General features: G+C 48.5%; 1 protein-coding gene across 1 annotated transcript; it reads left to right on the top strand.

The window, feature by feature from the left end:
- Positions 1 to 21,586: 21,586 nt before the first annotated feature.
- On the top strand, positions 21,587 to 24,081 carry BMP4 (bone morphogenetic protein 4; the record flags this gene model as incomplete). The annotated part of the gene is made up of 2 exons (XM_084270617.1): positions 21,587 to 21,956; positions 23,012 to 24,081. The coding sequence occupies 2 exons, from the start codon at positions 21,587 to 21,589 to the stop codon at positions 23,851 to 23,853; spliced, it is 1,212 nt and encodes a 403-aa protein (XP_084126743.1). The 3' UTR covers positions 23,854 to 24,081.
- Positions 24,082 to 24,806: the final 725 nt, after the last annotated feature.

The following is a 24,806-nucleotide window of genomic DNA, read 5'->3' as shown; positions in this document are numbered from 1 at the left end:
AGGGCTCAGGGCTTATTTGGGAAAACCCTTGAGCAGAGTTTGCTCCACAGACCTCCTTCTTGGAAACAGGTGAAGAACTTCTTCCCAGTGAGGGTGAGGGAGCCCTGGGACAGGCTGCCCAGGGGGTGTGGAGTCTCCTTCTCTGGAGAGATTCCAGCCCCGTCTGGACACCAACCTGTGTGCCCTGTCCCAGGGACCCTGCTTGGGCAGGGGGTTGGACTGATGGGCTCTGGAGGTCCCTTCCAACCCCTGTGATCCTGTGATTCTGGTTGATATTAAAAAAAAATTAATATCCACCCACAAACAAAGCAGCCCTGAGGCCCCTGAATTATTTCACTGATATGGCTGGAGTAGGGCAACATTTTAAGCAACTTAAAGCCATATTCTGACAAGAGGAAGTGTTTAATAATCTTTAGAATAGACAGCAGTGCTACCTCTACCTTTAGCAAAGGTTTTGTTCTGCTAAAGCTTATTCATGGGCTGCATTCTGAGAATATATGTATGTGCTGGCAGGCCTGGTGACCCGTGTAACTGATGCAGGGGGCTGCTGTGAAACAAGGGAGAGAAATCGAAGGGTTGATTCTGCCACTCTTAGTGGAGGTGAAATTGGTGAGTCTGATAGCTGGAGCTATGGGCTTTTCCTACAAAAAGATCCCCACTTGTAATTTTTCCCATTTGGAAATCTGCTGTAGAAAAGTATTTTTTAAAAGATCTGAAGGCTCCAGATTGGTTAAGGTTTTCCCATTTCTTTTCTGCTCAACATAAATAGAGAGAAAACTGAAAAAATCAGTATTTCATATATTGAGGTTTTACTTCTTTTTTTCCTGGAAAACATCTAGTAAGTAAAGTATCATTTGTGTTATGGTCTTAGAGAGAAGTTTAATGAGTGAAAGTTTTAAAATTGTGAAAAGCAAAACTTTTAGTGGCAAGATTAAAGCAAATTAAAATGCTTTAGGCTTTTAAAAAGCACAGTGCTCTCTCTTACATGCTTTTTTTTTAAACATCACTCCCTCTTGGGGAGGAGTCCCATTTTTAAAAAGGGAAAAGGAAACATTTCTCAGAATCACAGAATCACAAGGTTGGAAAAGATCTTGAAGATCATCAAGTCCAACAATTCCTGTCCTAAACCAGATCCCTGAGCACCTCATCTACCCTTTTTTTTTTCCTTACAATTCTGAAATTAAGATGCTTAAAATTTTATTTTTCCATAAATCCTTTCATTTCAAATTTAAAAATCCCCCTTTAGCTGAAACAATTTTACTTTCAGATGAAACAGTTGCCATCAATAAATCCCAGTTTTTCAATTAAGAAACTTCAAAGTTTGCTTAGTTTAAGTCTTCAAGGTGCAAAATACAGAGCAATGAAATTGAGGGTGGCAAAAGTTGACCTCAAAAAGTTTGCTGGAATCTCTAGGCTTTTCCTTCTGGGCTATTTACATACAGTGCTACAGTTTGAAAAGCAGAAGGGAAGGGGTTTTTCCTGAGTGAAATGTGAATGGTGACAGTGAGTGACTTTATAGGAGGTGCCAAACCTGCTTAATCTGTCTTTTGTCCAGATTTTAACAGGCTTCATGGAGTTTTATTTCTGCATTTGCCTGGTTTTTGACGTTTCAAAAGCAAACCAAGGAGGCTCAGCTCGAGGTGACCTGCACCAGGCTTGTGTTTGCTCATCCAAGAGATGATTTTGCAGTGCTGTGCCCTCTCCCCCTCCCAACAGCATCCCTTGCTGTGGTCCAGATGAATGGGGGACCAGAGCCTCAAAGGAAAAGGTGAGTGTCCATTTTGCATATCCCATTTGTGTGCTAAGTGGCTGTGGTATCTTAACTAGGGCCACAGTGGCAATTAAAATAACGAGATACATAAGAGACACCTGCTTTAAATAAATACAGTAATCTGCCCAAAGCTGCCTGGATAGCCTGGTATTCAGCGAGAGCCGTGAACCTGCATACATACCTATGCTTAACAGCATAATCATTAAAGAACAGAAACCTTTCCTTCTAATCCCCCTCATACAGGACAACATGTGGATGTTAGCATATTTGGACTGCTTTGCATTCCTTCTTGCCTGCTTTTGAGAACATACTACATTTTAAAACTTGTTGGGTTCTTTCATGTTTTATTTGACCCTATGTAATTGCATTCCTGAAGGAATAACAGGCTCCCACAGTGATTTATACCCTGTATTAAATGTCAGTTTTGAAGAGACACAGTTAGCAGTTTGGTTTAACCTCCTGCCTTCCTATGTAAGTTCAAAACTGAAGCGGAGCTCAGGATCCAAGGGGGAAAAGTAGAGAAAAAAGAGATGAAAATGGACTTAGAGGCAGCGTGGAATGAGACGTATGCGGTCCTGGCCCCGCACCTTTAGAAGCCACTGGAATGAGAATCCATAAAGCCATCTCTATTTTTAACTGTAATTTGTAGACTTCATTGCTGCCCTTGACCAGTCAAGAAAAGCTGTAAATTAGCACTGCAAAACGCTCCTCTCTCTCCAGGCAGACAACTGCAGCAGCTCTAACAACCGGGCAGAACATTTCTGCTGCAAAATCAACCAAGTCAACCAACAAACCAACCCCCAGTGGCTTTGGCATGTGTCCCAATAAGAAGGTCAGCAAAATAAATTGTCCTTGTAATTAAGAGCTGCTCCTTTGTTTTTATGTGTTTAACTGTGCATAAATAGCAAAGCAGGATAGGTATGTTATTGCTGTTTTAAATATTTCATTCCCTTTGTAGATTTCCTTACGACACAGTTAACAACTGCTTAATCATATGTTATGACCTAATTATGGGGGATTCAGTGAAATAAATCTTGATGTAATAGTATATTCTTGATGTAATGGTACTCTGATGGCTGCTTTTATGTGCATGTGTGCATTTAAATGTAAAAGTAAATGCAGCATAAGTTAGGAACTGACACATGACTTAAATGGTCGTCATCTTTAGACTCACAGAAAGGATTGTTTTAGAAACAATTCCTTTAAGCAAGAACACTGTACATACAAACCCATTTCCTATACCCAGGAAAAAAAGGACAGCCTAGTGATCACTTTCTTTAATGTGTGACTGTAATGTTTCGTTTCCCAGCAAGGAGATTTAGCTGGAGCAGCTCCAAGGTGGATTCTGTTTTCACACTGGAAGCAATAGATTTGATCCATCAAAGCTTTGCTCAGCTTAGTTTTCCCTAAATATCTTTGGCAAAGGTATTTAAATTAATGTGAAGCTTTTGTAGGATCAAGCCAGGGGACCATTGGTTGCTGCTCTGACATAGGAAAATGACTGTAGTTTTTCAGCTGAAGTAACTCAAGGCGTCTCCATTGCTTTCTCCAGAGCCTCACTTGTCCATCAGATGAATGATGCCTACAGATCTGGACTGCTGTTTACCAGGCAGGAAAGCTGCCAGTGATGTTTTATTTTGAAGTGAAAAATGTAGGTGATAATGTTTTCTTAGGGTTGGATGTATCTTGCCAAAGACAGGTGCCTTAAAGTCATGGAATAAGTTGCCCTCTGGAAACACTTATCTCTGTTGGCTGTTCAGGGAGCTGATATGACTGGCTTAGACCTGATGCTTGCCTTTCAGGTAGATAGAGTTAGGTAAGATGAATCCTACCATGTGATGTATACACAGTATTGTGTATCAGCTTCCTGACTTCTCAGTGTGCTGCCAGGTCACTGTAAATGTTTGTGCCTTGATCTGAAAGACTCTGAGATAGGGCCCTCACCAGCTGAATTTCATGGTAAGCTGAGGCTGCAAGCCCATGGGGTGCAATTAATATCTCAAGAAGATAGGATGAGATTTGCCTTTCATGGCTTTAGATGGCAGAATGAGACATATCCATCCCTGCACTTGTCACACTGTCATCAGTGGTGGGAAGCAGTCCTGTCTGATGGGATTATTCCTGGGATTATTCCATCAACAGTCAGAGGAGCAAGTCTGCAACTGGAATACCTGTGCTTCATGGCTACAGGACTTGGTTCCCCTGCATTCACCAGGACCCCCTGCAGTAGCTGTCCAACTTCAAGGTCATGAATGTCCTCTCCTAAACTGATTAGCATATCCTCTCTGGTTTTTATTTTGCCATTTCTGCTGCCTAGCTGGGACTGCAGGTTCCAGGGACAGAATGTTAGCCCTTCACACATAAACTGAGAGCAGAGTTCAACTTATGGCAGTTACAGAATGGGAAACGTGAAGCAGAACTTGAGTTAAGGGCCTCATTCAGTGGGCTCTGGTGTGAACAGACCTCTGCTCATGCACACTGACATGTTTGGCTATTACATGATTTGGGTGCTGATGATGTAGAGGTTATACCCTGGGTACAAATCTGTTAACCTACCTGGTGGGGTTTGTGTCAAGAGGGAGGGTAACCAATAGCAGAAAAAAGACTCTTAAACCAGTATGAGTAGAGGAAAATCAATTCCTAATCAGCATCAATGTCTCAACATGGTTTTACTTAACTGGACCCAGTTAAAAATACTAAAATATTAGTATTTTCCAGCCACTGGAGACACCAAAAGCTAAAAGCCAGCACCAGCAGAGGGAGACAAACCCTGCTGTCAGACCAGCCCTTCAGCAGGACCTGGAGGATTCACTGCATTTTATGGGATACTGAACAGGAAACCTAAAGGAAAAGCACCTTTGGTGAGACATGTGCCATTAATGCCTGCACATGGCTCATACCATGAATTAGGGATGAAGGAAGTTCTCTTAAAGAAAAAAAAACCCAAAACAAACCTCTTCATGCTGCAGTAAATGTTTGATTGGCCTGAACTAAAATGTTTCATGTATTTTTGGTGGGCTGCATATGTGTGTGTATGCATAAAATGCATTCACAGTGCAGTTAATGCCAACAGCTTCCAAAATTCATTTCAGATGGAAAATCAGACCGTTTAAGAAAGATTCACCCAAATATTCTTGCCTTTTATGGAGGGTGAACTGGCATGGGACTGGACACAAATAGACCTTTTGGCCTGACCACCCTAAAACTGCTTTTGGGTGAATAGGGTAGCTATTTGAAACAGTTAAGGCAGAGTGAATTGTGATGGGTGTCCTCAGGCAAGAAAGCAACCCAGACTTCTGCAGGTACATTCATTTTAATGCCATTTGGAAAAATAATTAAAATAATGAAGAAACTGAATCATAAAAGTTTTCTTGAGGTGTAACTGGCAGAAGATGTTGCCTCGGGTTGGCTAACGTTGCTCTCTGGGTGACACAAAAGAGTCACAAGTGAATCCAGAACCATGTTTTGCACAGTTGGGTGACCCAGTACAAGGTCTGGCTGAGATGGAGTTAAGTTCTCCCCAGAGCAGCCCTCACAGTGCTGTGCTTTCTCCCATCCTGTCCTGCTGAGGAGGGCAGTGGTAGAGCAGCTTGGTGGGCACATGGCATTCAGCTAAGGTCAACCCACCACAGTGCCAAATGAAAATGGTTCATTTGCTTGCATAGCCTCAACCCCTGTCTCTGAAAAAGCAGAAGTGGAGACAAGATGGGAAGAAATATCTGAAAATCAATGCCTTCTGCATCTTAGTGTAATTCGTAACAGCTACATGTGCCGTTGGGTTGCAAAACACTCTTGGTTTACTTGAGGCAATAAGATGGTGATTTCTTTCAACATTGATATTTTCTTCACTGGTCAGAGAGGATGTTTTTTCTCCTCTAGTCTAAGATTATTATCTTGAACAAATGAATATATGGAGAAGCATCCCCTTGTTTGGGCCCCCTCAGCCAGGTGATGTTCATAATGGTTGAGTCTGAAGGCATCTCTTCCAGACAGGACAAGATCTGCTTGTCTAGGAGTCCCACATCTCTTACCTGGAGGAAAGCTTTTGAAAGGGGTGCAGACATGCCATTTTATAGCATGAACCACTAGAGAAAATGTGTGGGGTGATAGGCCTTTAAAAAGTGTTTAATTAATTGTCTAAATAGAAAGACACACACACGCCTTCAAATGCACTGCCACTGCAGATAACACCAGCAGGGAAAAATCTCTGTTCTCTTTCCTTACAATGGAACAAAGACACTTGTGATGATTTTGACTGGTATAAATATATTCTAGTAGGAAAAGGGGCAAAGGGGACCTTGAGATATCATCTGTCCCTCAACCACAGGCAAGATTTGCCAGGTCTGAGCCATTCCTGGCAAATCTTTGCCTCAGCAGTGACAGAGTCTGTAGCTCCTTGACTAATTTACTCCAGTGCTCACCTGTCCTTCCTCTTAGGAAATGTGTCTAATGTTTGACCTAAATCCTCCTTGCTGCAATTTAAACCCATTATTTCTTGTCTTATACCCAGTGGACATGGAGAACAATTTATTACCTTCCTATCTGCAACAACCTTTTACATAGTTGAAGGCTGTTATCATGTCTCCCCCTCAGTCTTTTCTTCTCTAGACTAAACAAACCCAATTCTTTCAATCTTTCCTCATAGGTCATGTTTTCTAGACCCCTGATCATTTTTGTTATGGAAATAAACATCCTTTAAATCAAGTTCTGTGAATCAATCTTGTGTAGAAAGGAAGGGAAACAGAGAGGTTAGAGTTAGCATTGGGAACAGGAATCTGGTGGTGAAAGAAGTGAATTTTCTGAGGTCTGTTGAGAGTACAGCCTTCCTTTCTTCTTTGGCTTTAGGAAGGATACTGAACAAAAATTTTCTTTCCCCAAATTTCTTTGGGAATCTCTCTTACATACCCACTACCAGGAAGGAGCAAGACAGTATTTCATTTCCACAGGTTGTATGCAAAGTGGTTTCTGGAAAAGCAATGGGCAGGGTACTAGAGAGAGGCCGTTTTTAATCTTCATGCAGCTCTTCTCCAATCCTCTCTCCTGCAGTGATACCAGCCCTTGTTCTCCAACAAGCGGTGAAGGGCATCCTCAAAAGGTCCTATAGAAGGAGATCACAGCTCTTGGACATCTAATGCAACCAGGCTCAACAGAGAAGATGCTGATGGGTATTTACCTTTTGTTTTGGTTGTAATATTCTCCTTTATTACATGAGCTGCTGGGCTGGGCTGAAGCTATTTTAACTGTTTATCTAGATTCTAGATTGTGGAGGACTCTGCTGCTAATGCTTCCAGGCAGGTGAAGCCTACGGCATCCTTTTGTTCTGGGTGGTTTGGATGGGCAATGCATTGACTCATGACTTCCCTGTTACTCAAAGGTAAGTGTGAAGCTGTGGTAGATCTAGTTTCAGATCAAAGATCTTGCAGCCACATGATGTAAAGCATTTAAAGAATCACTTCTCTTTTAAAAATTATTCCTCTGGAGGCTTTGTGCTAGGTTCAGATATCACCTGTCTTTCCACAGCCTGTATAAATAGTAAAGCCAGCAGGAGCACCAGACTGCATGCTTTGGCTAACTTGGGAGAGATGTGTGCTAACATCTGATCTAGATTCCTCACTAATGGACACAGAAACATGTTCAGCCAGCAGAACAATGAGCCTGTGAACATGGGACAGCGTAACGTTTTATACAGAGAACTGAAGGGCCAAGAGCATCTTGAAGTAAAGTTCACTGATGCACCTTGAAAAAGGAGTCAAGGAAGATATGCTGAAAGGAAAAGAGTTGGAGCATTGAAGCCACTGAAAGACAAGTTTCAGTCCTTGCACAGAAGATGCTGAAAAGGTGAGAGGTTTCATGATGGCCTGTGTGTGGTACCTGTGTGAAAGTGAAGTATTCAGGAGAGAGTGCAAGTAGTTCTCAGGCAAAACCCTACTGAAAGGGCTGTTTTGCAAAGAAACTTCCCAATTGTTCCTTCACCAGAAACAATGCTGAATGGAGCTGTCAGACTTGTTAAATTTCAGGCCATGTCTGCGATCGAGATAGTCGAGAGTTCTAACAGCCTCTAGCAGAGCTCCAAAATAAACAAGGTGTGGTGAAGAAAAATGTTTTTTGCTCTGTGCAGATTACTGGGAATGGTCTTCCTTTTGCTGTCTGACCCAATGGTAAAGGCTGGCTTATCTTCCAAGAGCCAGGCTGGAGAGGATGCACAAGTGCTTCCTCTAAGCAACGCAAAGGAGGCCAAGGAGAATATTTTGGCTGAAGTGAGACGCATTTGCTCTTGAGAAGCCAGTAAACACACACATTCCAGAAAGCAGCTTTGTTTTGATGAGTTGGACCACGATGGGACTGTGTCCTAAAGCTCTGGTTTGAAATATTCTTATTTTTTTACAAATATCTGAGAAAGTCTTAATTCCCTTAACTAGTTGTACGTGGTTTGTAACAGAATCGGTCTTACAGCCATTAAACACAGGCTTCCAACCTTAGATACAATACTAAAAGTTGCACTTCTGAGATGGTCTCCATGTAATTTCTCCCATATGGACCCTAAAACCCCAGATGTTCTAAGATGTGTTCAGGGCTCTGTAAGAAGTAAGGACCATTGCTAATTAGCAAAGAGCCCGTGCACGTGTTTAATTTTAAGCATGTGCTTTTCTCTCCCAGGAGTCCATAGGGTTTAAGGACGTTAAGTCAGTGGGTTTAGGGATATGCTTAAAGATAAGCATGTGTTTAGTTGATTTCTTGTACTGTGACTTTATTTGTTTTTACAGAAATAAGAGAAATGAAAGATCTTATTACAGATCAAACACAAATAAATGTCCAAAAGGCAGCAGGGAGGCTTTAGGTCTTCATTCAGAGCCCAGTGAAGTCAATGGAAAAATACTCCAACACCTCCATGGACTTTGGAGCAAAGTCCTCAGAGGACTGAGGATGAACCCATGGCAGAAACTTGTTGAATACCTCATGTTTCTTTGCAAGGTTCCCTATCTTGTATCCAGATGTTGCTAACAAGGGTTTTTATTGGCCACTGAGAAGTACAAGTCTGTCAGCTTTCAACTCTTAAAATACATGCACATATATATGAGGTAGAAGTACTTTGCTCTGCAGTAGTGACTGGGGTCTGTGGGGCTGTAAGTGTATTTCAAAAGTTCCTTGGTTCTTGCTGGTAGAACCATTTCTTGGTCCTACTAATTTCCAAGTGTTTGCACTCCTTCCTTCATGAAGAGCACTGAGGCTAATGGGACACTTCCTAGGGTAAACGTTGCCTCTTTGTAGAGGGAAGGGTTCACACTACAGGAACAGCAGGTTCTTTTAAATAGCATTCATCTTTTGTGCCTGTAGGTCTCTACAGTGTATATACCTCAACACTGAGTTGCTCATTCAGATTCCCTTTTCAGGTGTGCAGGGAAATAGCCACCTTTTGAGAGCAATTTGATCTGTATTTGATGTTCTTTTCAGGATGAGACCATGCTGGAGGTTTCTCCATTTGATCAGCTGAATCTCCACCCATACACCTGGATTTGGATCCTGTGAAGCTTTCCTTACTTCTGTGAAGACTGCCCAAACCAAGGACAGCAGAACTGCCTGAGCCATCAGCAGTCATCCAGTGGGGAAGATGGTCCTGTGCTGTTTTGTCAGGCTTGTCATGAAGGTGGGTCTCACCAAATGTATGTGCTTTTGCCTCCTCATTTGGAGCCACGGGATGAACTTGGCCCAAGCTCACAAGCAGAGTGCCTGTCTGGAGTCTCTGGAGAACTGGGAAGCAGTTAACACTTGCTAAACTGATACTGCTTCCTTTTCTATTGCTGCTTGTGTTTACTAGGTCAAATTGACACTGGTCTGTGTGGATGTGCTATGGCCACATCAGAGTACCATCCAGAGCCTCTGGAGACTTGTTGGTACGTGCTAAACCCACGTCAGTGCATTGCCTGTTCTTGCCTGTGTTTGCTAGGTCAAAGTGACACTGATCTGCAAAGATAAGCTGTGGTCACACCTTCCTGTCGCTCTGGAGGAACATCCTCTGTCACTCCTGGTCTTAATTCCCCATCAGTGAGAAGATTGTGGGGGTATCCACTGACCAGAGCTCTGGGATTTGGTGCACTGGGAAGGGGTCCTGAGCTAACTGCCTAGCACAGCAGAGTGGTGATGTTTTAATTTAGGTTTAATAGAGTAATAATAGTTATTATTTGTGGTGTGGATGCTCACTGGATGAGCGTCACAAAGTCCCTTTGATGGCTTTTTCATATTTGCTCTCTTGGTCTTGAACAGATCCCATTTTGAAGATAGAATTAGCAATATTCACCAAATTCTAAACTGCAAACGTTGGATACAGATCAATAGGTAAATGTGCAGTGCTAGTTCTGGAATTATTATTTCTACTTCTCTTATTTTAAGGATAAGAAACATGTCTTACTTGTTCCCTAGAAGAGTTATTTCTTGTACTCAGTCCCTGTCTTATATTTTTGCAGCCCTTTGAACAGAATCTGCAGTCCTTAGTCACGTTAAAAGAAAACTGAAAATTCCAATTGGCTAGAAAGGAAAATGCTCACTTCTTCAATGAGTGGAAAAATACTTCTGTTACTTAAACATAGGTAATTAGACTGAGGACTTTCTCCAAAGTAAATCTTGACAATCTAACAATCATCTTTGGCTTTTGCACTGCATGGAGTTTCTTTTACATTGTTAAATGCATTCCATGTTTCAGTAAATGACACCAGGCTCACCAGCAGTGACTGAGTGATTAGTTTATCATCCTCTTAGTGCAGCCATCTAGATCTTTAACTCTTTAAGCAGTGGCATTTAAGTCTTTAGAACACCCAGGATCATGCCTGAGGCTTTAGACATTCTCAATTCAAGCCAATCTTGGATACCTAGTGAAAATGAAGAAAGTGGGTGGATGCATTCTGATAACACTTTAAACAAGGCAGGTAAGCTAAATTGCAAATAAACACCAGGTTGTTGGGGTTATTTTTTTTTTACAAGGGAAGCCAGTTGCCCTTTCCTGGGACCACTTAGGTCATTAGGTGTCTGAGCAGCACAAAATTACACAGAGAAAACCTCAAGAGAGAGTGAAGGGCGATGAATCCACATTTCTTAAGCACCAGGGATGAGGGGCAGGTTTTTTGGCTGGATATATTTGGCTGGATATACTGTTCTTCTCTTGAGGGGCAGTAAAATGGGGAGTTTTGCAAAACAATTGATGATATAAAAAAATTACATCAGCTGGAACATCCGGTACCAACGTCCCTGTGCTAAAGTCTCACCCACACAGAGGTGTGTAAGTACATCCAGCCTGGTAGCAACAAAAGTCTTTGGAGAACAAAGGGCCTCTACTTACTTTGGAAAAGAAAGGTGCAGGAGGATTTTCAGACAGAGGGAGGAGACTTTGACCTGTGAGCTGCTGACCAGCTGCACCTGCTGCTCAGCACCACGGATCTTCACCTATCATCTGATCCTGCTCAGTAACGCGAGCCAGATCACTGTGTGTGCCCTCTGCCATGGGAGACATGGAGCTGCTCAGCCTGCAGACACAAAGTGCTTTTGGGGGCTTTGTTGCTGGGAAGAAGCTGAAACATATGAACACAGCATTTCCATGCCTCAAGCAGCAGAACAGAGCCCAGCCTTCATCAGTTTTTTAGTTAAAAGAAGCTTTTTGCCCGCTGGATTTGGGGTTTTTTGGTTTGGTTTTTGTTCTGGTTTTCTTGCTGGTTTTTTTAGGCTGGATTTGGGAGCTTTGCTGGTTTGGGTGAAAGGAGTTTTTGCCCAGCAGTGTGAGGGTCATGGTGCACGGACAGGGAATGGATGATGCTTGGGGAGATAAAGCCTCTGTATCCCGGAAAGGATTGGGAGTGGGTTGGGAGCTACCCCTGAGGCAGCAGAGCTGTGGACCTCCTGCCAGCACAGGCAGACTAGTTAGGTCTACAATTTTCTGGTTGACTGTAGCTCAGCCCCCCAGGGCGTAGCCATTCTTAACCCTACAGATACATCCAGGCACCCCCTTCAAGTGCCTCTACCAAGCAGAAAACACGATGGAAGTGATCCAGTTGTGCCATCCATTTCAAGGCACCTCCTCTGTGGTTATCTTGTTTTGGGCTCCTGATGGCTTACCAGCTGGGGAACCTCTGGCTGCCCAGGGAGGGGGCTGAGTCCCCACCCCTGGGTGTGTTTAACAGAGGGGAGATGAGGTGCTCAGGGATCTGGTTTAGCTCAGGATGGGAACGGCTGGACTGGATGATCTTAAAGGTCTTTTCCAACCTTGTGATTCTCTGATTCTGTGAATAATGACTGTGCTGGTGACTGCCAGCCATACCAAGAGAGAAATGCACTACATGACAGCTTTGCAAGTCCGAGCTGTCCTCGTAGCACCACACAGAGAGATTCTCTCTTGGCTGGCAAATATTTTGCACTTTGGATCTGGGGTTTGTCTCCACTATCCTTGACTCAAATCAGTGCTCATTGATTCTAAGTCCTCTTTGGCCTTCTCATTTTATCATTTATCCTCCACTCTTCAAACACCTGTCTTAATCCACTTAATTTCCTTCTTGTCATCACCTCAGCCTGGTGAAGCAGGATTTCCTTTGCCTCTGCACCTAACTGTTACGTGGAGAATCACAGAGTTGTAGGGGTTGGGAGGGACCTCCAGAGATCATTGAGTTCAACCCCCCAAAAAAAGAATGATGGGAGATGAAGTGACTTGCTGATGGCCTCAGGAGGCAGGACAGATGACTCTGGTTTTGGCAGCCACGGAGTTAGCCTTGGAGTTAGTTGGATCTTTGTGAGGAATATTTATGTGCTGATGCCACTTCTATAAATGACACATTTGATCTTGGCAATGTTTCTTCAAATTGGGGTGTGGGGTGTGGTGTATTTTCCATACAATACCTGGTTCTGAGTCTTGCTGCCTTGTGAGGTATGTGTACCCATGAGGTGTGTGTATGGAGGGTGGGGAAAGGCAGCAGAGTCAGCAGGATGGAGATGGAACAAGCAGAAATGCAGGGTGTGACCAGGGGAACAAGAGGTCCTTCTAGAAATCGCCCCAACTTAGTTCTGCTTCTGCTTCCCATGACTTGGGGGTTGGACTCAATGATCTCTTGAGGTCCCTTCCAACCCCTACAATTCTGTGACTCAAAGTGTAACACCAGTGTGCCCAGGGAGCTGGTACTGGGAGATGCTGGTGTGATGCTAACCCTGGAGCCTGCACAGATAGAAACTGCTGGTTCAGATCCTCCATCCTGAGCTCTGTTCAGAAACCTACCTTGAAGCCTGTTTCTCTTCCTGCCTGGGTGATGCTGTGCACCTGCTGGTTGCTTCACTCTGGGTTGTCTCTGCAGCCTGTCCTGACACCTTGGTGCCTTTGGCTTCAGTCCCGTTTTCTAGAATTGCACTTGGCCTTGCCTTGGCCCTTTGCCCAGACTGAATTTACCTCCTTGGTTTTCACTTCTTGCCCATATCAGCTTTCTCTCCTGATCTCTCTTCCTGCTTATCCTCTGGAGTCTGGCTCTCTAAACCCCTCTGCTCAGGTGGACCTCTGTGTGGGTGAGCAACCCCACACTTCCAAGGCCCCTTCATGCGTAAGAGAGAGTGAGATACAGGGTATCTTCAGATTAGCTCCCTTCTCCAAACTGTTTTTTAGCTGTTCCTCTCCTAAAAGTCCCTTTCTTCCTTTTTTTTTTAAGAACCAGTTCCTGTTTTATTCCTCTCTAAGCCATTTGGTGATGGGTACTTCAGAAAATCAAAGAAGCAGAACCTGCCAATGGCCTTTCCATGAAAGCCAGGTTTGCTGTGGGATGGACACACATGGTCCACAGGTATAATGCTGGTTTGCTCACATCATTTGGATAAGGTATCAGAGGGTTTGGACTGTCTTTGCTTCGAAGCCTGCAGGTCAAGCAATTGGTCTCCCTTCAGCTGACCAGCCATGTGGCTGCCATCCAGTCATCTAAAGACCTGATGTCTATGTCTGGGAAATGCTGGAAACCCACCCCTGGCTATGATGTGCTGGATTCCTTGTCTCCAGGCATACTCCCTTCCACTTCTTTCTTACAGAGGTGGTTTTGCTTCTGTGGTTTATGATATGTCCCACAGCAATGATTCCCTTCTGCTCTTCTCAAGCAGGTGTGACAGGAGAGGGAGTCAGCAGGTCCTTCTGCTGTAGGGAGGATGTGAATTGAGTGTCTCTCCACCTCTTCATGATGTACAGGGCAGTACAACTTTCATTTCATGTGCTGTAAATGAGAGATTTTTCAGAGTCTCAGTGTCATGCTGCTTTTCCAGTTTGTCCTCAGGGGCTGGAGCCCCACTGAAATGGTTTGAAAGCTGCCTGGTTTCTGGGGTGGAATTTGAGGACCTGTTTGGAATGAATGTTTGGCTTTGCTGAGAATGGCACAAAATGCTCTTGTTCTTCCCAAATGGAAGCTCTGATGTGTTTTTAATTCTAATTACCTCCTTTCCTCCATTTTTTAAAATTGCTCTTCCCTGCTAAGCACATGCTTACCCTCTTGGATGAAGTAGGTTCCTGGTGATTCAGCTGGTGTCACGGAAGCAGAAAGCTGAACTGAGACCTTCTCAAGTCCAAATCAACTTCTTCATGAGGCCAAGCTTCCTTCAGGCATCACAGTGCTCGCAGCACTGCATCAAACCCACTGCCTTTGAGGTTCCTGGGTAGCTAAAGGCCACCTTTAGGCTGCTGAGTCGGTGTCTGTGTATGCTGGGAGCAGCGATGGGGATGACAGATAATTGCTTATGTACAAAAGAGCAGCCAAAAATGAAATCAGGTTTCACTGCTGGTGACACAAACTGTGCCCCTGCTCAGGTGCCTTTGGGTGGCAGCTGTTTGGAAGAGGGGGTAGTGGGCTTTGATTCTGCTTACAAGGGCTCTTTGTTGCCCCAGAGCAGAGCAGAGCAGGTAACAGTAAGTAAGAATGTCTCTACCTTGAAAATAAACCCAGGTAACACCTCACTCGTTAGCTTGCCTCATCAATAATAGAACAGGGAGCCTCACTGCACTGTAGTGAAGTAGGTCCTGCTAAAAGCTCTGACAGGAAGGGCTGCAGGTTCTTTTAGGTCCTTCCTTCTGCTGCATTACCCCTTTCATAAGGACTCAACCTGTAGGATATTTGTGGCGAACTGGGTAGTCCTGACAAAGCCACAGCACCTACACAGACTGTCTTCTACTAGAATAAGCCATCAAGGGCCCACCTTGGTTGGGGTCCTGCTGCTCTCAGTAGATTTAAACCTTCCTTCCTTCAGCTTTAATCCATCCCCCTTGTCCTGCCATTGTCTGTCCTTTTTAAAAGTTGATTCCCCTCCTGTTCCTCTGCTCCCTTCAGGGACAGGGAGGCTGCAGTGAGGTCCCCCCACAGCCTTCTCTTCTCCAGGCTGACCCAGCCCAGCTCCCTCAGCCTCTCTCCATGGGGAGCTGCTCCAGCCCTCTGAGCATCCCCGTGGCTCCTCTGACCCCTCTCCAACAGCCCCACATCTTCCTTGTGTTGGGCCCCAGCTCTGGACACAGGACTCCAGCTGGGGAGGGCAGAGCTGAGAGGGACAGTCCCCTCCCTGTCCCTGCTGCCACCCCCCTGCTGAGCCATCACCCTTCCGAGCTGCAAGAGCACACTGCTGGCTCATGTTCAGTTTCTCATCCCCCGTGACACCCAGGTCCTTCTCTGCTTATTTACACTTCATACAAGTGCTTGACATCTCTAGAGCTTCTGCTGATGGCCAGTCTCAAGATACAATTAAAGGACAGAGACAAATGTCAGCACCGCGGAGGTGGCACGTGGTTGTGTGGAAGGGTGGCTGTGGTAGACAGTGAGGAAGAGTCACAGCTGAACCCAGACAAAGCTGTGGGTCAGTGCTGGAGACACGCTGAGGTGGTGTGTGTGCTCAGGGAGCTCCAGTGCTTGTGGTATTCCCAAGAAGTGTTCATGACTCAACAGATCCAAGAGGAATCTGCTTATCTCGGTAGCCATGTGGCCGTATGGCGCTCGTTAGAAGAGCCATGGCCTTAATTAGTACCAGCCACAATTGCAGAGCAGGAGGAATGTGTTCTTTATTTTCTGGAGGTCCTTCTTGCTTCTCAGGGGGTGAGAAGCAAATGGGTGCTAAAAGCAGCGTTTCCTTCCAAAGGCTGCAGGAGGTGAGTCCGTAGTCTTCTTGTAGCACCGATTGAGTAGATGGTGTTACAACTGCTGGCTTTAAAGTGCAACTTGTGAATTTTAACAAGGGACCATTACAATGGCTCTACCTTGATTTTTGGAGTTGTGTTGCTGAAGCACTTCCTGAAGAAGTGTAGATGAAGTCCTTAAGGACATGATCTAGAGGTGGACAGAGAGAGTGTGGGTGCCCTATCCCTGGGGGTGTTCCAGGCCAGGTTGGCTGGGGCCCTGGGCAACCTTGTGTAGCTCCAGGGTTGGAGGTTGGTGTCCCTGCCTGTGGCAGGGGGTTGGAGCTCTGTGACCCTTGGGGTCCCTCCCAACCCAGACCAGTCTGGGATTCTATGATTTGCAAAAGAATAAAACGTTCTTAAAACTTAAAAATAGACAAAGCAGCCAACCCTACTGCTTCAGTGGCTGTGTATCTGATTACCAAAGGCTGCCTTTTTATAACTCCATTTTTTTGAATGTTCCCACACAGTGTTTTTGTATGTATTTGTATAAAAAAACCCAACCAACCCAACTGTTTGGAATAAAACAGCAATGCTGAACCTGATTCACTTCTTAGCTGGTTCAGGACGTGGTCCTGACACCTCTGCAGAAACACATTAAAGCTGAAATCAAGTCCAAGCTGGGCCCAGCCTTGTGATTCAGAGGAAGTATGGATTTCTGTACTCAAGATGAGGTAGAAAGTGCTGGTGGAAGGGGCCAGCTCCAAAGTGTTCAGAGGAATCAGGGAAAAAAATCTCACAGAGGCTGTAAAAAATGTTCCTTTCACCGTTCAAGCAGCTGCACTTGTTTTCCTCAGCCCTAGTCCAGCTCTTTAGTGAAGAGCTCCTTTGGAAAATGTAATCCCTTGGACTTGTTTGCTCAGTTCCCTTTGTTTTAATTGACAAGCTTAGGCAGTTGAAAGGAAAGGCTAGGAGGGAATTGATCTCAGCACACTTGTGAGCATCTCCTCCTGTAATTCATGTCATTAGGATGCCTCTGACATCTGACTTTATTTATTTATTTATGGTTTTAGGCTTGTTTCTGCTCAAGCCCAAATCTGGCGAGACAAGTTTCTCTCCTAAGGCAGGTTGTTTGCAAACTTTGGAGCCCAAAAGGTGCAGCTGCTCTAAAAATAACAGAGGATGCAAGAACTGGTTTGGGAAGATCTTTCTCTCTCTCTGCCCAGAGTCCAGAGGCATCTCCTGAAATGCTGCCATCAGGGGAGAAGTTTGCCCTGTAAACAGAGCTGGCCTAATTTCTAGGGGTGCTGAACCTGCAGGACCTCCTGGTTGGTCCTGAGCACACAAAGCCTGGAAACGAGTCAACTGGTGTCAGATGGGATTCTATTTGGAACACAAATCCACGATTACCAGGTAGAAACAAGAGGGAGCAAACAATTGCCCCTCAGCTAGTGACCTCTGGAAGCAGAGCGGGGTACCCAGGCTCTAGGAGACCTGCCAGGTCCTGGGCTTCTGGTTGCCACCAGGTGTTCTGTGACAGTCTGGGTCTATCCACACATGAACCACCTCTTTGTCTGGCCAGTCTTTGCAGGGTGACGTCCCCAGTGACCTGGTGTGCAGCTTCCAGAGGAGGCCAGGTGCAGAGATTCCCCAGATGTTTTTTTTTAAAGGAAGTCAGAGAGGAAAAAAACCCCTGGCAGCAGAACCCCAAAGGTGTCTGGGACTGGAGCACGGGCAAGGACCACACCAATCCCCCCGTCCCACCCAGGAGAGCCGTGGTGCAGGGGGAGGTGTGTCCTGCGCCCAGCACAGACACAACGTTCCCTCTTTTGACACACTGGATCTTTAAAACACACAATGTTGCATCTACCGCTGAACTGAGCCCGTGTTTGCTTTTCAAACCTTCCCCATTTGTATTTTTAGCTCTGTTTTGGCATTGGCTTCTCGGGCTGGAATATATAACGCGCGGGGTTGTTCAGCGCGCCTGGACCGAGTTCAGCCTGTGTGTAACTCCACGGGCTTGAGCAGAAGCTCCGCTCAAGGTGAATTACTCCCTGTGGGGCTAAGGAAATACAGCTTCTGTAGACAAGCATTTCAGCTCCCTCACTGAATTCTACGCTATTTCCACCCATGGTTACTCCTTTGTGGTTTGGGTTATGTATTTACATTTTATGGAATAAATACTACAGCTTTCCCCATGACTAACACTTCTTAGTAACCAGTAAGTTACTCAAATACACTGTTGCCTCGTACAAGAGCCTAAACCACACTGCTCTCCACTGGTTTCTGTCCCTCCAGGCCATCTCCTTGCATGGTTAACTGGCATTAGCACCAGGGACTTTTTGGATCTGGGTTTAACAGGATGGCTTAAGGGGAGCAAGCACTGGGTACTTGTGGGACCGAATTCCATCAGCAACAAACATTTCAAACTCGGCCACTCTCTGATCCTAACAAAACCCCAGTGAGGTCTTTCATAGAATCATAGAGTCCCAGACTGGTCTGGGTTGGAAGGGACTCCAAGGATCACAGAGCTCCAACCCCCTGCCACAGGCAGGGACACCAACCTCCAGGCCTGGAGCTACACAAGGTTGCCCAGGGCCCCATCCAACCTGGCCTTGAACACCCCCAGGGACGGGGCACCCACCCCCTCTCTGGGCAGCCCCTTCCAGCCCCCCACCGCTCTCTCTGTACAGAACTTCCCCCTAATATCGCACCCTTCCCTCCTTCAGCTTCACTCCAGCCCCCTTGTCCTGCCATTGTCTACCCTTTTAACAAGCTGATTCCCCCCCTGTTTCCCTGCTCCCTTCAGGGACTGGGAGGCTGCAGTGAGGTCCCCCTGCAGCCTTTCAGACAGACAAAGAGCCTGACGGATCTCTGCTCGCTCCCACAACGAGGGGAGCCAGTTGCTTTTCCAGATCCAGAGGTCTGTTTTAAGAGCAGTGCTATACAGGCCCTTGCGTAAACTTTGTTTAGAGACTGGAGTATTTTCAATGAAAATGTTATTTAACTTTAAAAAGTTGCACAGCAGCTACTCCAAAAATTGTTTTCCCTTGTTAAGAATAACACACAGTGTGATACATTTGAAATGGCGATGGCAATATTTCACGAATTTTGATGGATTCATAGTCCAAATACCTTGGTAACAGATGTTTCTTTTAAACTCGGAGTGCTATAGGAATAACTCAGAGATATTACAGTGTCAGCACTGCCTTTTATCTGCGCGTGTCCTTTCGGTGACATCCCTGGGCTTTCCTAATGCATGGGTCAGGTCGGAGCTTGAAAAAAAGAGAAAGGGGGGAAAAAAAAGGAAAGAAAAGAAGGGAACTATTAAAAGAAGTGGTATCTGATGGTGTGAGCTTTGGGGCAGTGCTGTAAGGAAGCTGATGGGTGCTGCTGTGGGCTTGGGCGCAGTGTTCTGGTTGTTTTGTGGGAACGTGCTGGTTTAGGGGCATCGTATTCCTGAGGTGGCTTTTCACAGACTCACAGAGCTGTAGGGGTTGGAGATCATGGGGTCCAACCCCCCTGCCAAAGCAGGGTCCCTAGGACAGGTTGCACAGGGAGGCATCCAGATGGGTCTGGAATAGCTCTAGAGATGGAAACTCCACACCCCCCTGGGCAGCCTGTCCCAGGGCTCTGTCACTTGATTGTGGTTAATCAAAGTTTGGAGTTCCAGCAGCCACTCCATGACCACCTCTTTGAGTATTGTACACTAACATAACCCTTTTCTCCATAGATGACAAAGGGATGCCCCAGCAGGGCAAGGGGACGACGATTCAACGCTCTGGTGGAGTTGGCTTTTAGTTATCATCTCTCCAAAGTATGTGGCATCTGTCGCTCTTCCTTAGGGTGTCTCTCCCAGGAGCTGCCTTCTCCACGCCTTGTCCGTGCCATCACCCCCAGCGTGTCCAGTTGAGGTGTGCTGCTGGCAGGTCAGCCTGTCCCCAAACACCCTCACGCCTTGGGAAGCCTTGGCTCTCAGTCTCACCCCCAAAGCTGGCCCAAGGCAACGCTTGGGTTGAACTGAGGGGCAGGGAGCATCCTCCCTTCAGGATACCCCTGTTTGTACCCCTCTGGAGCTGCCAGTTGTGGCTGTGCAAAGTGTGCTGGTTTGGGAAGATGCCTGCTTGGCATCCAGGAGCCTGGTCTTTTGGGAATGGGGGAAGAGAGCGATTTGGACAGCCGGGGTGGGAAGGGATAGAAGGATGAGACAATCCGGAGAGCCAGTGGGAACTCAGAGCAAGGAACAGGGATAATCCAAGGGCCCTGCAGCGTGCTCCCAGCCCCCGGGGGTGTGCAGGGGTTTCCTGAAGCTCAGCCCCTCGGGGGGATGCCGTGAGCTCGGGAGGCACCGGGTCCCTGCCGCCGTCCTCTTCACCCTGCAGCTGCTTCCCACTCCCAACCGCTCCCTCCCTCCCTCGTTGAGGGAGAGAGGCGCTTCCCGAGTTTCGTTCCCGAGTTTCCCTTCCCAGACCGGCCGAGAGGCCGGGGAAACTCGGGAAGGGAAACTCGGCCGGTTCACCGGACCCGGCACAGCGCCCGGCGGGGGCCGTGCGGTGACACGGACGCCGCGGGGACACCCACGCCCACGGTCCCCCCCGGCCATGCGGAGAGAGAGAGAGGGCAGGAGGGGGCCGCGGGGCCCCGGGCCTTGCTCTGAACCGGTCCCCCGGGGATGCACCTGAGCGGAGCGGGGGGAACCCCCCTCCAACACCCTCCCCTTCCCTCATTCCCTCATTCCCTCCCCCGGAGACCGCGCTAACCCCGTCCCACGCCCGACGCAGCTCAACCCCAGCACCGGCGGGGTCCCGACCCCCGGGCGCTGCCCCTCCACCGGCCATCCCCCCTCTCCAACGCCCCCTCCTCCTCCCCGGGGCGGCGGGCGCCGCGGGCCGGGAGCCTGGCGCGGGCGGCGGGGCGGGCCGGGCCGTCCCCCGCGGGGCCGGGCCGGGCGGGGGCGGGCCGGGGGCGGCGGGCCGGGCCGGGCCGGGCTGGCGGGGTGCGCGGCTCCACGTGACTGCGGGGCCGGGAGAAAACCGGGGCCGGCGGCGGCGGCGGCCGCACTGCGCCCGGGCGGCGATCGCGGGAGGCGCTCGGCAGCCGCTGCCCCGAGGCTTTCGGCGCGCTGGGTCCGGGCTGGCTCTCCAGAATCATGGACTGTGCTGATATGCCTTGCTTGCTGTCAGTGAGTACAGCCCTCTTCTTCCTCGCCTTCGCTCTTTACTTTTTGGGTTTCGTTACCGACCTTTATTTCAGTTTTTTAAACTTTATTTTGGGCTTGTCCCCGCACACCCCATCCCCCCTCCCGCCCCCCGCCGTAAACCCCCATCCCGGGGTCCGGCGGCGGGACTCGAACCCGCCTTCCCGAATCCCGCCGAACCGGGCGCCCCTTCCCCACCGGGCACCGGGACCCCGCCGCGGCTTCTCCCCGACCCGTCCCGACCCGGCGGGGCGAGCGGGGCCGGGATGCGCCGGCGAGCCGCCTGCCCGTGGGATCTGCCGGGCGGGCAGCGAGCAGCCCGGGGCGAGCGGCTAATCCCTGCCCGCCGGGGCGCGCCCGCAGCCCCTCGGGGGCTCCTCTCACTGTCCCTTTGCCACTTCTTAATGTTTAAGTTTATTCGGAAGAGGAGGAGGTGTGTGTTGGGGGGGGGGGGGTTGTGTTTCTTCTCATCCTGACTTTCCTTGTTGTTTGTTGTTGCGCTTTTTTACACCCCAGAGACACCATGATTCCTGGTAACCGAATGCTGATGGTCATCCTACTATGCCAAGTCCTGCTAGGAGGTACTAACCATGCTAGCCTGATACCCGAGACCGGCAGGAAGAAAGTCGCCGAGCTTCAGGGACAAGCCGGATCCGGACGCCGCTCTGCCCAAAGCCATGAACTCTTGCGGGGTTTCGAAACAACTCTGCTGCAGATGTTTGGGCTGCGAAGGCGGCCTCAGCCCAGCAAGTCAGCCGTCATTCCTAGTTACATGCTGGATCTGTATCGGCTCCAGTCTGGAGAAGAGGAGGAAAGCCTCCAAGAAATTAGCCTGCAGTACCCTGAGCGATCGACCAGCCGGGCAAACACCGTGAGGAGTTTCCACCATGAAGGTCAGTGATGGGAGGAGGTAAATTCCCAGCCCCGGGAGCGATCGGGATTTCCTTGCCTTTGGAAGCTCACAAACGCGTTTAGAAGCAGGAGGACGTGCCCGGCTCTAAATTTATGGGAGGAAAACCGCTCCCCCCACATCCCCCCCCTCGCCCCAAGCCTGCTCTGTGTGGGTGACAGGCGTGCTGCTCTGCATTTTTCTCCAGCATCCTGTGCTTAACCCGAGCTTGACCATATTTCGAGGTGCTTTTGCTTCTGTTGACAACAGCGGGTTTCCCTCGGTGCCTCTGCCTCGGGGTCACTCCCTGGGCTCGCGTGGATTTAATGGCTCTGGATCGGATGCGGGAGTAAAGCGAGGGCGGGATCTCGCCCCTGGTGTGTTTCTTTTGAACCATCAAAGCGGCTGCTGCTTGGGGTTTGCTCTTTGGAATAAAAAAAATACCCCCCCCAAAAAAAAACCCTACTCGAATTTAATACTTACAGCTGTGTGTTTATGAGGTTTATTCAATAGGCCCTTGTAATCTGATCCAAATGTTTCCTAGCGGATGTTTCTTTTCCAAAGTAAATCTGAATTATTAATCCAGTCGCATCATTACTGTGGTGGAATTTGCTTCTCTTTCCCCCCCCCTCTCCCTGCGCCCCTTAACAAGGCACCTCTGTGCTCCGCGGTGCCGCACCTTGCCGGGGAGATGATTTTTGGAGAGATTGTGGGGTAGAGGGGTGAGGGGGGCGGGGGGGGGCGGAGTGAAAGGGGGAGAACTTCTCTGAAAGGGAGAGCGAGATGGGAAGGGGTGACCCGGTCCGGGTGCAGGCATTCGGAGGGTGAGCCAGCAGCGCCGGGGCAGGAGCTGCTTGGGCTCTGTCCGGGAGGGATGCGTGGGGGAGCGGCAGGGTGCCGGTGGCTGCCAGGCAGGTGAAGCGTGGGTGCGTGCCGTGGGTGCGTGCCGTGGGTGTGTGCCGTGGGTGCGCTGGGGGCCGTGGCTGGTTGCCCCAAGGCTAATGGGCTCTTGTTTGCTTTTTTTTGTACCGCTTCCCCCTCTGCCCCGCTCCCCTCCAGAGCACCTGGAGAGCGTCCCGGGTCCCAGCGAGGCACCCCGGATCCGCTTCGTCTTCAACCTCAGCAGCGTGCCGGAAAACGAGGTGATCTCCTCGGCGGAGCTGCGGCTGTACCGGGAGCAGGTGGAGGAGCCGAGCGCGGCTTGGGAGAGGGGCTTCCACCGGATAAACATTTACGAAGTGATGAAGCCGCTGTCGGAGCGCGCTCAGGCCATTACGCGCCTGTTGGACACGCGTCTGGTGCACCACAACGTGACGCGCTGGGAGACCTTTGATGTGAGCCCGGCCGTGATCCGGTGGACCAAGGACAAGCAACCAAACCACGGGCTGGTGATCGAGGTGACCCACCTCCACCACGCACAGACTCATCAGGGCAAACACGTCAGGATTAGCCGATCTTTACCTCAAGGGCACGGGGACTGGGCTCAGCTCAGGCCGCTCCTGGTCACTTTTGGGCACGACGGGCGAGGCCACGCGCTGACCCGTCGCGCCCGGCGGAGCCCCAAGCACCAGCGTTCCCGCAAGAACAAAAAAAACTGCCGCCGCCATGCCCTCTATGTGGATTTCAGCGACGTGGGCTGGAACGACTGGATCGTGGCACCCCCGGGCTACCAGGCTTTTTACTGCCACGGGGACTGCCCCTTCCCTCTGGCCGACCACCTCAACTCCACGAACCACGCCATCGTGCAGACGCTGGTGAACTCGGTGAATTCCAGCATCCCCAAGGCCTGCTGCGTGCCCACGGAGCTGAGCGCCATCTCCATGCTGTACCTGGATGAGTATGACAAGGTGGTCCTGAAAAACTACCAGGAGATGGTGGTGGAGGGGTGTGGGTGCCGCTGACCCCCCCCCCCCTTCCCTGCCACCCTCTCTTCCCCTTCTCTCTCCCTCCCGTCCCACCCCAGAACTGCTTGCTATAGCTGGACTCTTCTCTAAACTAAACGTTCACCTTGACCTTATTTATGACTTTATGTGCAAATGTTTTTTTGACAATAATGATCATATATTTTGACAAAATATATTTATAACTACATATTAAAAGAAAAAAATAAAATGAGTCATTATTTTAAAGGTAAACGCATTTCGTGTCTCACCTCTCAGGGTGCTGCTGAGGCTGGGAGTGCAGCAGGGAATGTGTCTCCTCTCCTTCTCATCTTCCTCTCCCTTTCCCCCACACCCTCCCCTCCCTCCCATCCCCTTTTTTTTCCTTTAAAGACTTTACAAATTTTAGTCTTTCTATTTCTCACCGAGGTACCGTGGATTCCCCCCCCCACCCTGTGCTGGGGCTGCGCCACGCGGGAGATGATGAGATGAGATGAGATGAGATGAGGGTCCCTGGAGAGTCAGAGCTGCTTCTCTGCCGACCTTGCTAACCTGTCCTGAGCCTTTGCAAAGCAACCCACCAAAAAAATGCATGTGAAAAGAAGGTGAAGATTTACCTGAGGGCTTTATGCTAAACCCACTGGGTTTTCTACCCTACGTCCAGCTTCAGGATTCCCCAGGTTTTAAAACTATTAACATTCCCCCCCTCCCTTCTTTTCCCCTCCCCACTGGAGATTGGCTTCTTTGGGAAGCTTCAAAGGTTTGCACGGGGCCTTTGAAGATCAAATCGCCCCATTACAATGCCAAAAAAAAAGAAAAGAAAAAGAAAAGATATCTGGAGCAGTTAAATATGTGTTAGCTAATAGCTACCTGTGCCTGTCCTTTCCAAATTGCTTCCGAGCAGGAAGGTGATCAGAGCTGAGCAGGTAGAGTTGGAGGTACCTATGGCCCTAAATCCCTCGTTTAGATGCGTG

The sequence above is a fragment of the Gallinula chloropus genome (genome assembly GCF_964237585.1).
Source record: "Gallinula chloropus genome assembly, chromosome: 14".
In the NCBI taxonomy this organism is placed as follows: Eukaryota; Metazoa; Chordata; class Aves; order Gruiformes; family Rallidae; genus Gallinula; species Gallinula chloropus.
Note: the sequence above shows the minus strand (reverse complement) of the source record. Positions and strands in the feature narration are given on the sequence as shown.